Source organism: Pristiophorus japonicus, chromosome 13, assembly GCF_044704955.1.
Source record: "Pristiophorus japonicus isolate sPriJap1 chromosome 13, sPriJap1.hap1, whole genome shotgun sequence".
NCBI classification, from domain to species: Eukaryota; Metazoa; Chordata; class Chondrichthyes; family Pristiophoridae; genus Pristiophorus; species Pristiophorus japonicus.
In genome coordinates, this window is record NC_091989.1 from 193,793,215 (window position 1) to 193,807,381 (window position 14,167).

Below are 14,167 nucleotides of genomic sequence, written 5' to 3' on the forward strand. Positions count from 1 at the left end.
GAGGCCCAAGCACTGATCCCTGCGATACCCCACTAGTTACAGCCTGCCAAGCAGGAAATTACCCATTTATTCCTACTCTGTGTTTTCTGTCCGTGAACCAATCCTCGATCCATGCTAGTATATTACCCCCAATCCCATGAGCCCTAATTTTGTTCAATAACCTCTTGTGTGGCACCTTATCGAATGCCTTCTGAAAATCCAAATACACCACATCCACTGATTCTCCCCTTATCTATTCTGCTAGTTACAAACTCAAAGACAGATTTGTCAAACATGGTTGCCCTTTCATAAATCCGTATTAACTCTGCCCAATCCTATTATTATTTTCTAAGTGTCCTGTTTCCACGTCCTTAATAATAGATTCTAGCATTTTCTCTACTACTGATGTCAGGGTAACTCGTCTGTAGTTCCTAATTTTCTCTCTCCTTTTTTTTTACATTTGCTGCTGAACCATGGGAACCATTCTAGAATCTATGGAATTTTGGAATATGACAACCGTTTTCAATTGGCTTAAGTACATTAATTTCTCCAGTACTATTTTTTTAACCAATGCTAATTTTTTTAAGTTCCTCAATCTCGCTAGACCCTTGGTTCTCCACTATTTCCGGGAGATTTTTTGCGTCTTCTTTCGTGAAGACAGACAGAAAGTATTTGTTTAATTTCTCTGCCATTTCCTTATTCCCCATTATAATTTCTCCTGTCTCAACCTGTAAGGGACCAACATTTACTGTCACTAATCTTTTCCTTTTTACATACCGTATATACTCGCGTATCCTGCGATCTCGCGTATCATGCGACCCCTAAATTTTCGGCCCCAAAACATGATTTTATCATATATCTCATGTATCATGCGAGTCACTTTTTTGAGATACCAGATGCCACTCGGCTCGGCTTTCAAACAAGTTTAACAAGTACCCAACACGTAACAAGTCCCCTAACACATAACAACGATCGAATACAGACCTTAACAACCGAATCATGAAACATCGAGTGGATTCTGTTGTGAAAGCTGTTCGCGAATCGAACACCGATATAGCAATCATTCCAGCTGGCTTGACGAAGGGAGGGAATATGAAGGCTCCGGATTTGCCTCTACTGTGTTTGCGGGTAAAAGAAGCATGGGCTGAGATAGATGGAGATTTGATTGTTAAAGCCTCTAATAATGCAGCAAACTTCAGAGGGAGTTGTGGGTGGCGATCTCTAGACCACAGCAAAGATACAGTACAAGTGACAATAGAGGCTGCAATCCAGCCCAAGAGATACCTGCCGAGATTCAGCGTGGATACGGTCTGCTTAACAGCCTAACAGCCTAATCTTGGCCAGCACTTCACACCCGCAAATTTTGTATCTCGCGTATCATGCTACCCCCCAAATTTAGGTTACAATTTAGGTCTTCAAAAGTCGCATGATACGCGAGTATATACGGTACCTATAGAAGCTTTTACATTCTGTTTTTATGTCTCTCGCTTGTTTACTCTCATTCTAGTTTCCCTTTCTTTATCAATTTCTTGGTCCTCCTTTGATGAATTCCAAAATCCCCCCAATCTTCAGACTTGCTGCTCTTTTTGGCCACATTATAACCTCTTCCTTTGATCTAATACTATCTTTAACTTCTCTCGTTATCTACGGTTGGACCACTTTTCCTGTGGGGTTTTTGTGCCTTAAGGAATGCACATTTGTTGTAAATTATGTATTAATTCTTTAAATGCTAGCCGTTGCTTGTCTACCGTCATACCTTTTAATGTAGTTTCCCAATCTACCTTAGCCATTCGCCCCTCAAACCTACGTAGTTTATGTTTCTATGTTTGGTTTGTTTAGATTTAAGACCCTAGTTTCGGATTTAAGTAAATCACTTTTAAACTTAATATAAAATTCTCTCATATTATGGTCACTCTTCCCTAAGGGTCCCTTTACTATAAGGTTATTAATTAACCTTTTCTCATTGCACAATACTAGATTTAAAATAGCCTGCTCTCTAGTTGGTTCCTCAACATATTGATTTAGAAAACCATCTTGTATACATTCCATGAATTCGTCCTCTACACCATTACTGCAAATTTGGTTTGTCCAGTCTATATGTAGATTAACGTCCTCCATGATTACAGTATTACCCTTGGTACATACACCTCTAATTTCTTGATTTATACTCTGCCCTACATTACAACTACTGTTTCCTATAAACAACTCCCACCAATGTTTTCTGCCCCTTGCTGTTTATTAGCTCCATCCAAACTGAGTCTACTTCTTGATTTTCCGAGCTAAGATCCTTTCTCTCTACTGTCCTTATCCCATCCTTTATTACCAGGGCTACCCTTCCTCTCTTTTTCCATTTTGCCTGTCTCTTCTAAAAGTTAAGTATCCTGGAATATTTAGTTCCCAACCTTGCTCACTTTGCAACCACGTCTCCGTAATGGCTATTAGATCAAACCTATTAATTTCTATCTGCACTATTAATTAATCTGTTTTGTTGCGAATGCTTCGCACATTCAGAAATTGTGCCTTTAGCTTTGACTTTTTTCTATTTTTCCCTGATGTCACCTTAGTCAATGATGCCCTGTGACCTTTGTTACTGTCCCTGTCCCTTCCTGACCCACTCTGCTTATTTTTACCCAAAACTCTGCTCTGCTCTAGAGCCTTGTCATTTCTCTTGCTGCTTTTAAATTTACTCTTTCCTGAATCCTCGCACCCTCCCTTCATTCATTTAGAGCCCTGTATACTGCCCTAGTTATTCGATTCGCCAGGAAAGTGGTGCCCGTCCCAATGGAAGAGCTCCCTCTTTCCCCAGTACTGATGTCGGAGCCCCAAGAACTGAAACCCCTGTCGCCCACATCTCTTTGAGCCACACATTTAACCTTCTAACCTGCTTATCCCTATGCCAATTAGCACGTGGCTGAGGTAACAATCCAGAGATTATTACCTTTGAGGTTCTGCTTTTTAATTTGGACCCCAACTCCTCAAACTTTCTCAGCAGAACCTCATTGCTAGTTCTACCTATCTCGTTGGTTCCTGCATGGACCACGACAACTGGATCCTCCCCTTCCCACTCCAGTTCTTCTCCAGCCGCGAGAAGATATCTTTAACCCAGTTGAATAGAAGGGTATGGTGTGATGAAGTAGCATGGGAGCAGACTCGTGTGGAGCACAAACGCCGACACAGAACTGTTGGGCCGAATGGCTTGTTTCTGTGCTGTAAATACAATGTAACCATACCTTTTAAAAAGATAGCGTTGGCAGATGGCGGGGTCTGAACCATGCGAGGAGAGAGCAGGGAAATGGGCTTATTGTGGTAGTTCCAGTCATTGCACTGGCACGGGTACAGTGGGCTGTAAGTTCAATGTGCACAGCCGCTTAGTTGGGAAATATGGTAAGCACTTTCGATGGGCTTGTGCCAAAACCATCAGATCCAGCTGGATGTCCAACTGTACAAGGTTCACAGTAAGACTCCCAAGTGGTGCCAATTTGACAGACATGTCAGTCAATGTAATAAAAGCCTATGGGCTGTTAGTGTTGTGCTTGCAATATATTCAAAATATATATATATATATTGAAAATCATGCTAGGGGCAGACTGTAATCACTGCACCAGCTTGTCCTCCCCCTTTTGGAAGTCTTAAATCCAACACTGGACACCAGTCTTCTGAATCTTAGAGGTAACCTGGGAGCTGCACAAGGAGGCCTGGAGCAGGAAGCTGTTGCCATAATTTCGGAAAGAATTTTTAATCCGATTTAAGACCCGAGATGAAAGTAGAAAACTATGGTCAGGTAATCATTACTGCAATGGAATGGAGTGATGGTTCCTGTCCTCAGAACACTTCAATATAATCTCTTGTGAAGAACCAGCTGTTTCAGCTGGTATTGCGATGCACGTGAAGTCTGAGGCTGAGGGCTTATATCACTGCGATCCTCTGCACCGTGACTTCTTGGTTTTAGCTGCAGGGAGTAGAAGCTAGAGAGCAAGAGACAGATGTTCCTGGCCTTGCTTGGGAACCCAACTTTGGAGAAGCAGTAGCAGGGATGGATGACACAGATAACTAGAAAAAGAAAATGCAAAAAATGCTGTAATGAGGTGTCTCTCTCCAAAGAACAGTTGTTGAGGGACGTTGTGTGAATCAGGTTGTTGGTGACTGTGTTTCTGGTTAGATGCAGCTCAGCACAGTTGGTGGTGCTTTCATCTTGGTGCCAGAGGGTGTGGGTTCAAGCCCAAATCAGCACCTGATTTAGGTGGACACTCCAGTGCAAAACTGCGAGTTGCTGTATTGACCGAGTTCTCACCCCATCTGTCTGGCTCAGTGTTTCAGGTGGACGTTAAAGATCCCATGGCACTATTCGAAGAAGAGCAGAGTCTTCCAGTATTCTGTCCAACATTCCCCCCCACCTATGGTCACCATTCCCGACTCCCCCACAACTAACATTCCCAACTCTTTCACCCCCCCACCCACCCCCCCGCCACACTCCCGATATTCCCGACTCTCACCCACCTCCTCAAACGACCATCATCTCCCGACTTGTCCCCTCCCCCAGCCCCACCGGCCAACATTCTCGACCCACTTCCACGGCCAACATTCCCGCCTCCCCTCCAAGGCCAACATTCCCGATTCCCCTCCACGGCCAACATTCCTGCCTCCCCTCCACGGCCAACATTCCTGCCTCCCCTCCACGGCCAACATTCCCGCTTCCCCTTCACGGCCAACATTCCCGCTTCCCCTCCACGGCCAACATTCCCGATTCCCCTCTACGGCCAACATTCCCGCCTCCCCTCCCCTCCATGGCCAACATTCCTGCCTCCCCTCCACGGCCAACATTCCCGATTCCCCTCCACGGCCAACATTCTCGATTCCCCTTCACGGCCAACATTCCCGCTTCCCCTCTACGGCCAGCATTCTCGCCTCCCCTCCACGGCCAACATTCCCGATTCCCCTCTACGGCCAACATTCTCGCCTCCCCTCCACGGCCAACATTCCCGCCTCCCCTCCCCTCCACGGCCAACATTCCCGATTCCCCTCCACGGCCAACATTCCCGCTTCCCCTTCACGGCCAACATTCCCGCTTCCCCTCCACAACCAACTTTCCAGGCAACCCTGCCATGGCCAACATTCCGGATCACCCCACCCAACCCCACGGCCAACAGTCCTGACTCCCCGTCTTGGCCAACTTTCGCCGACCTTCCCTCGGCCAACACCACCAGAAACGGGTTTGGCTAGCTTACACCAGCAGTTATTTTTGCTTTGAAGGAGACTGGGAGTAAGATGGCTGTTCAACTGTTGCTGTTGATGGGATCGGGCCTTTCACAACGGTCACCCACTTCCAAAGTATTCCATTGGCCGTGAGCGATGTGATAAGGCGCCACAACAACGCACGTCTTGCTTTCTTTCCGCAGTGGGGAAGGCGGCGTTGCTGCAAGGAAGCAAAGGTCTCACGGGTTCACTGCTCCAGGTCTCCGCCAATCAGAAAAACAAGCTCAACGACCCTGGAGCTGGCTCTTTCAGGTAAGAGAGGCTGTGATTCTCATTTAAGGAATGTCCGGAGATGGATGGGGAGAAGCTTGCAGTTGTACACAAGAGGGCAGCATCCGATGAGCTTGCTCAACAACTGTTCGATCGCAGCAAGTTCATGCACGGAATATATTAATCTGAAGAAGCTTATTTGGTATTACTAATGTCCTCTCTTGGGGAAATGCGCTTAAGGCCTTGACTGATAAATCGATAAATCTTTAGTAAGTTCGGTAATTAATCTGTCACAGGCATAACTCCTTGCGAGCAGTACTTCTATTTTTTTTTAGCTTTTGCTGTTTTTAATAGCTGTCCTTAAGTTTTTGATATTTTTTACATTCAAGGTCAATGGAGGAGAATGTGCCATTGTGAATTTTGAAATAATTGGAAACTTTAATGTGAGGAGAGCGCTCGAAAAACAAAAGCAAATTTGTTGCAGTTGGAATGCTTCTGACAAAGAAACGCAGTCTGGACCTAATTTGCATTTGAACCTTTGACCTCTCCTGCGGCCAAAACAGCGTCTGCGAGTTGGGCCCAAAGGCATCCAGCCAGTAACCTGTATTAATCCTCCGACTGCTGACTGGTCCTAGCCGCTCACAGCATGTGTGCAGAATTTGTTAGTGGCTCCGAGGCAAATTGGCTGCTGCAGCAGTGGCAAAATTCAACAAAAAAAAACCAAGCCTATAATGCTTGTGTTGTTAACTTGTCCATAATGTTATATTGCTACAAAGGTGTTAATAATTTTTCCCCTCCTCCGGAACCTGGTTGTCAGTTTGCTCTGTGACGTTGCATCAACGCAAGTCACAGTGCCTGAAGTTTTGATCCTGTGAGGACTGACAGCAGGTTGAGGAAATAAAATGCACAGCGCCCCATTTTAATGTACAGGAGGGTTCCATGCTGCGAGGCACATGAACCGTAGTCGGGTAGAGATAGTGTTCACATCGGTGCTCATCTGCCTTCTCCCCAGCACGGTGAGTCGCCCTGGCAGTCGGGAGCAGTGGCCGAGTGAAAGGCAAAAAGCACTCAGTGACAGAAGGAGAATCTCCCAACCGGCCCCTCCCACCTGCCCAGCACCTTGTGTTGCCGGATGACCAGCATCACACATGGGCCAGGTGTAGGCAGATTTTTTTTGGCAGGTTTTATGAGACGGCAGACCCAAGAAAATGATCGGATTTTCGAAAGGAGACACAGAGTAAAGCTCCCTTTACACTGTCCCATCAAACACTCCCAGGGCAGGTACAGCACGGGGTTAGATACAGAGTAAAGCTCCCTCTACACTGTCCCATCAAACACTCCCAGGGCAGGTACAGCACAGGGTTAGATACAGAGTAAAGTTCCCTCTACACTGTCCCATCAAACACTCCCAGGGCAGGTACAGCACAGGGTTAGATACAGAGTAAAGTTCCCTCTCCACTGTCCCATCAAACACTCCCAGGGCAGGTACAGCACAGGGTTAGATACAGAGTAAAGTTCCCTCTACATTGTCCCATCAAACACTCCCAGGGGAGGTACAGCACGAGGTTAGATACAGAGTAAAGCTCCTCTACACTGTCCCATCAAACACCCCCAGGGCAGGTACAGTACACGTTGAATGCAGAGTGGCGCTTTAGGCAAATTGATTGACCCCCCTTCTTGATGACACCATCCTATAATCTCTTGTCAATCACTTCTCTGAGGATAAAAGTTGCCCAGCTTCTTCATTGCATTGCATTTGTGTGAACACATTTTAATGTCCTTGTCAACTTTTATCTGATAACATCCCTGTGAAGTGCTTTGAGACGCTTAAATGTTTTAAAGGCGCTATATAACTACAAGTTGTTGGATGTTATTGTGTAATAACCTTCGTCCCTCAAATTGCTTCCAATACCACCAGTCAGTACCTTGCCTGACAGTGCCTGCATTTCAAAAATACTTCTTTGAATATGATGCACTTTGGGACATGTTGAGGACACAATAGGTTGCTGTAGAAATACAGGCTACTACTTTCATTCCCTTCAGAATACTGATGTACGGATGAAAATATTCTGTAGCTATGACCCAGTTTTGGAAGGATAGAATTTGTTACTGCTGGGTATTTTCACAGTCCAAGTGGACATAGCTTGATCTGACCCACTTAAAAGGAAGAGGTGCGGGTTGGGCGATTGATTTGAATGGAGATAATGTAAGATCACAGCAGGTATGTCCATGCAATGAATGAATATGCAGTGGCAACAGTGGAGAAAGAAACCAATTGGCATGTGATTATTGATCGGTAGTTTTCAGTTAATGTGAAACTGCAATTAACGCAGCTAATCAAATACTAGGGACCATCTTGAGGGCATTTTACTATAAGTCAAGAGAACATCTTGTGACTGCTGAGGGCAAGATTTCGGACATAGAGAATTACATCAAGTCCACAGCACAGAAAAAGGCCATTTGACCCAACTGGTCTATGCCGGTGTTTATGCTCTACATGAACCTCCTCCCATCCCTCTCCATCTAATCCCCATCACCATATCCCTCTGTTCCTTTCTCCCTCATGTGTTTATCCAGCTTCCCCTTCAGTCCATCTATTCTATTCGCCTCAACCCCTCCCTGTGGCAGCGAGTTCCACATTCTCATCACTCTCTGGGTGAAGGTGTTTCTCCTGAATTCTCCATTGGATTTATTATGACTGTCTCATATTTATGTCCTCAAGTATTCGATTCTCCCATAATTGAAAACATCTTCTCTACGTCTATCAAATCCTTTCTTAATCTTAAGCTTAAAGACCTCTATCGGGTCACCCCTCCGCTTTCTCTGTTGACCAACCTGTTCAGCCTTTCCTGATGAGAATATCCTCTCAGTTCCTAACTTCAAAAAGACAATGATGCTCAGAGAAAGAGGGGACCACAAAAGTTATGAGGAGTCACTTGTATCATTCCTTGAGGAAATGGGCTAAGCTACAACAACTTGTATTTATATAGCTCCTTTAACCTATTAAAACGTCCCAAGGCGCTTCAGAGGAGCGTTATCAAACAAAATTGACACCTTGCCACATGAGATATTAGGGCCGATAACCAAAAGCTTGGTCAAAGAGGTAGGTTTTAAGGAGCGTCTTAAATTAGAAAAAGAGTTAGAGAGGCGGAGAGGTTTAGGAGGGAGTTCCAGAGCTTGGGGCCCGGCCAGAGCTGAAGGCTCGGCCACCAATGGTTGAGCGATTATAATTCGGGATGCTCAAGAGGGCAGAATTAGAGGAGTGCAGATATCTTGAAGGGGGGGGCGGGGGATTAGTGATGGAGAGAGGCAAGGCTATGGAGGGAATTGAAAATCAGGACGAGAATTTTTAAAATCGAGGCGTTACTAAACCCGTAGCCAATGTCGGTCAGCGAGGGGTGGTGGGTGAGCGAGGATATGGGTAGCAGAGTTTTGGATGAGCTTAGGTTCATGGAGCGTGGAAGATGGTAAGGCTGACTAGAAGTGTGTTGGAATAGTCACGTCTAGAAGTAACAAAGTCATGGATGATGGTTTCAGCAGCTGATGAGCTTGAGACAGGGGCGGAGTCGGGCGACGATGGTGGAAATAGGCGGTCTGAGTGGCATGGATGTGTGATCGGAAGGTCATCTCGGGATCAAATATGACACCAAGGTTGCGAACAGTCTAGCTCAGCCTCAGACAGTTGCCAGGCAGAGGGATGGAGTTTGTGGCGGGGACCAAAGGCAATGACTTCCGTCTTCCCGGTATTTAGTTGGAGGAAATTTCTGCTCATCCAGTAATGGATGTCGAACAAGTTGTTTGACAATTTCGAGACCGTGAAGGGGTTGAGAGAAGTGGTGGTGAGGTCAGCGTACATGTGGAAACTGACGCTGTGTTTTTGGATGATGTCGCCAAGGGGCAGCATATGGATGAGAAATAGGAGGGAGCCAAGGATAGATCCTTGGGTGGGGCGGGGGGGGGGAAACCAGAGGTAGCGATGCAGGAGCGGGAAGAGAAGCCGTTGCAGGTGATTCTCTGGCGACGATTGGATAGATAAGAATGGAACCAGGCGAGTGTAGTCCCACCCAGCTGGACGATGGTAGAGAGGTGTTGGCGAAAGTGGGTGTGGTCAAGTGTCAAAGGCTGTAGGAGGGATAATTTACCATGGTCACAGTCAAATAGGATGTCATTTGCGACTTTGATAAGAGCCGGTTCGGTACTGTGGCAGGCACGGAAGCTTGATGGGAGGGTTTCAAACATGGAGTTCCGGGAAAGATAGGCACGGATTTGGGATGACAGCATGTTCAAGGACTTTGGAGAGGAAAGGGAGGTTGGAGACGGGGTGGTAGTTTGCAGTGTCAGGGGTCAAGTGTTGATTTTTTGAGGAGAGGGGTGGTGACAGCAGATTTGAAGGAGAAGTGGACAGTACCTGAGGGGAGACAACCGTTGGCGAACATGGGAGCTGGAGAAGGAAGTTAGCAGTTTGCTGGGAATAGGGTCGCGGGAGCAGGAAGTGTGTCTCATGAACAAGGTGAGCTTGGAGAGAAACTGGAGGAAGATGCGAGTTCAGCGCTTGGGCAGGAGGGAACCTGAGAGGAAGTTTGGCCTGGCGGGCTAGGGGACGGGAGGGAAGCAGCAGTTGAACGGATGGTCTCAGTGTTAGTGACAAAGTCGTTCAAGAGCTCCTTGCACTTCTTGCTGAAGATGAGGGTGGAGGAGGCAGGGGAGAGGGGTTTGAGAAACTGTAGTATAGAAACATAGAAAATAGGTGCAGGAGTAGGCCATTTGGCCCTTCGAGACTGCACCACCATTCAATAAGATCATGGCTGATCATTCACCTCAGTACCCCGTTCCTGCTTTCTCTCCATACCCCTTGATCCCTTTGGCCGTAAAGGCCACATCTAACTCCCTCTTAAATATATCCAATGAACTGGCATCAACAACTCTCTGCGGTAGGGAATTCCACAGGTTAACAACTCTCTGAGTGAAGAAGTTTCTCCTCATCTCAGTCCTAAATGGTTTACCCCTTATCCTTAGATTAAGTCCCCTGGTTCTGGACTTTCCCAACATCGGGAGCATTCTTCCTGCATCTAACCTGTCCAGTCCCGTCAGAATTTTACATGTTTCTATGAGATCCCCTTTCATCTTTCTAAACACCAGTGAATACAGGCCCAGTCGATCCAGTCTCTCCTCATATGTCAGTCCTGCCATCCCGGGAATCAGTCTGGTAAACCTTCACTGCACTCCCTCAATAGCAAGAACGTCCTTCCTCAGATTAGGAGACCAAAACTGAACACAATATTCCAGGTGAGGCCTCATTAAGGCCCTGTACAACTGCAGTAAGACCGCCCTGCTCCTATACTCAAATCCCCTAGCTATGAAGGCCAACATACCATTTGCCTTCTTCACCGCCTGCTGTATCTGCATGCCAACTTTCAATGACTGATGTACCATGACACCCAGGTCTCGTTGCACCTCCCCTTTTCCTAATCTGCCGCCATTCAGATAATATTCTGCCTTCGTGTTTTTGCCACCAAAGTGGATAACCTCACATATATCCACATTAGACTGCATCTGCCATGCATTTGCCCACTCACCTAACCTGTCCAAGTCACCCTTCAGCCTTTTAGTATCCTCCTCACAGCTCACACCGCCACCCAGCTTAGTGTCATCTGCAAACTTGGAGATATTACACTCAATTCCCTCATCCAAATCATTAATGTATATTGTAAATAGCTGGGGTCCCAGCACTGAGCCCTGCGGCACCCCACTAGTCACTGCCTGCCATTCTGCAAAGGACCCGTTTATCCCGACTCTCTGCTTCCTATCTGCAAACCAGTTCTCTATCCACGTCAGCACACTACCCCCAATACCATGTGCTTTAATTTTGCACACCAATCTCTTGTGTGGGACCTTGTCAAAAGCCTTTTGAAAGTCCAAATACACCACATTCACTGGTTCTCCCTTGTCCACTCTACCAGTTACATCCTCAAAAAATTCTAGAATGTTTGTCAAGCAGGATTTCCCTTTCATAAATCCATGCTGACTTGGATCGATCCCATCACTGCTTTCCAAATGTGCTGCTATTTCATCTTTGATAATTGATTCCACTACTGATGTCAGGTTAACCGGTCTATAATTACCCACTTTCTCTTTCCCTCCCTTTTAAAAGTGGTGTTACATTAGCTACCCTCCAGTCCATAGGAACTGACCCAGAGTTGATAGACTGTTGGAAAATGATCACCAATGCATCCACTATTTTGAGGGCTAGTTCCTTAAGTACTCTGGGATGCAGGCCATCAATCCCATCAATTTCGCTAACACAATTTCCCGCCGAATAAGGATTTCCTTTAGTTCCTCCTTCTCACTAGACCCTCGGTCCCCTAGTATTTCCGGAAGGTTATTTGTGTCTTCCTTCGTGAAGATAGAACCAAAGTATTTGTTCAATTGGTGTGCCATTTCTTTGTTCCCCGTTATAAATTCACCTGAATCTGACTGCAAGGGACCTACGTTTGTCTTCACTCATCTTTTTCTCTTCACATATCTATAGAAGCTTTTGCAGTCAGTTTTTATGTTCCCAGCAAGCTTCCTCTCATACTCTATTTTCTCTCTCCTGGGGATTATCTTTGCATTCCAGGAGTTTAGGCAGAGGAGTGCAAGACCTGATCGTGGTATATTTGTTCCAGCCAGATCTGGCAATGAGAAGCTAAACCAGTTGTGCCCCTCATATGTTCAAGTCTGTGTCCCCTGCACTTAAAATGAGGGCCATACCAGGGGGAACGACGAGGGTGAGGGGGATTAATGGGGATTGGGGCATCCAAGGTGGAGGTGAGAGTGTGGTTGCTGATTGGTTGCTGCAGGAATGTGGTGAATGAAGGGCCAAAAAGGCTCGACAGCCTGGATTTTGAAAGTACAGTTGTAAGTGAATTGTGGAGGTTTTTTTCAGGGGTGAACGCAGAAGGAAGTCAGGTTGGGAGGGGAAGAGAGATGTAAATGGAGAGTGACACGAGGGTGTACACAGTGAGGGTGTCGAGGCCGCGAGAGATGGCAAGGTCAAGTGGATGGCTGTGAATATGGGTAGGGGGAGTTTATGTGGAGGGAGAGATTGAGGGAGGATAGGAGGGAAGTGAACTCAGAGGAGAGAGATGATGAACAAAGCTATGATCCAGGTTTCTGAAGTGCAACAGCTGTAGATTTAAGGTGCCTATTTGATTTTGAATTGGGGCACAGCAATCGAGGACAAATGAGACAATAAATCAGCAGAGTTGTATGGGTTGTACCTCCAGTCCGGCACTCTCTGATCTGGCACTACCCGTGGTTCAGCATCAGTCCCATACCTGGAGCGTGAGCAATGTGGGGTGTGGCCGAGGGTGGGACGGGTCCGGGGGCGGCGGTGGGAGGTAGAGGGTCCGGGGGGGTGGGGGGGGGAGCGACGGGAGCGGAGGGTCTGGGGTCCGGGGTTGTCTGCGGGTCGATACGACCATAAAAAATAAAAGAACAGCAAACCAGCATGGAGAGAGGGCGCGAGGCGCGAGTTTCGCAGTCGGAGCCTGGTGGACAAGTTCAGGAGCCCGGGCGCTGTCTTCAGGTACTGGTAAGGCTAGGCTCAGCATTACCCCCCCGTGGTTTGTCAAATTCTCTGTTCTGGCGCCGGTCAAGTCCCGAGAGTGCCGGACTGGAGAGATTCAACCTGTATTTTGTCCCACAGATCAGCTGATATGTGTAGCAGACATCCAGCAGAAGTGATTCATGCTGCATAGGTTATCTTCTTCAGAAAGGAACTGGAAATTAAGCTTGTTTGGGGGTATGATTGGGAAAAGACTGAGATAATTAGTACCTTTCTGGATGAGAGGTTAAACTGCCTGCTGGTTCAGATGGACGTTAGAAATCCCGTGGTACTATTCAGAGAAGTACAGGTGTCCTGGCCAAGATTCCTCCTTCAACCAATACCACCAAAATGAGATGAAGTGCTCTTTCATCTTGACTGCATTTGAGGGATTGTGCTGTGCACTGATTGGCTGCTGCATTTGCCTCCACAACAATAGTGCCCAGAATTCAAAACTGAATTAATTGGCTGTGGAAGATCCCGAGGGCCTGAAAGGCACGAGTTTAGTTTCCATTTTCCATCCATGGGAGAAGATGGTTCCTCTGCTTTTTAGGGAGCAACAGGCCAGGGTTGAATAGTGGACTTATGAAGGTAGTTCAGGAAGTATGACCTACTCCCAGTGCGGCAACGCCTCAAATTTAAAATGATCTTCCCAGTGTCCAAAGCCCTGCGAAGCCTCGCTTCTCCGTATCTCTATAACTTCCTCCAACCCAACAACCAATATAACCTTTACACCCGTGCAGTGATCTGTAGGTCCCGTGCAACCTTGCCTACAACCCTCCGAGATCTTTGCGTTATTCCAATGCTGGCCTCTTGTGCATCCCCGATTGCCATCGTTCCACCATCAGTGGCCGTGCCTTCAGCTGCCGAGTCCCAAAGCTCTGGAACTCCCTCCCTAAAGCTCTCCGACTCTCTTTCTTCCTTTAAGACGCTCCTCAAAACCTACCTCTTTGACCCAGCTTTTGGTCACTATTCCTAATATCTAATTATGTGGCTCGGTGCCATATTTTTTCTGATAACAGTCTTGTCAAGCGCCTTGGGACCTTTTACTCGGCGCTATATAATTGCGGGCTGTTGTTGTATTAATACAGAACTTTCCTTCAGGAGCTTAAATGGTTTAGGGTGAAAGATATGTGCTTG

At 46.7% G+C, this 14,167-nt stretch overlaps 1 protein-coding gene across 1 annotated transcript in view; it reads left to right on the forward strand.

Annotated features, from left to right (window-relative positions):
• The window catches only part of LOC139278232 (transcription initiation factor TFIID subunit 4-like), a 350,027-nt gene that overhangs the window by 77,823 nt on the left and 258,037 nt on the right, over positions 1-14,167 (forward strand). The window contains exon 10 of the mRNA XM_070896875.1: positions 5,376-5,484. Within this exon, the coding sequence (XP_070752976.1) occupies positions 5,376-5,484 (109 nt within the window). The remainder of the gene's footprint in view (positions 1-5,375; positions 5,485-14,167) is intronic.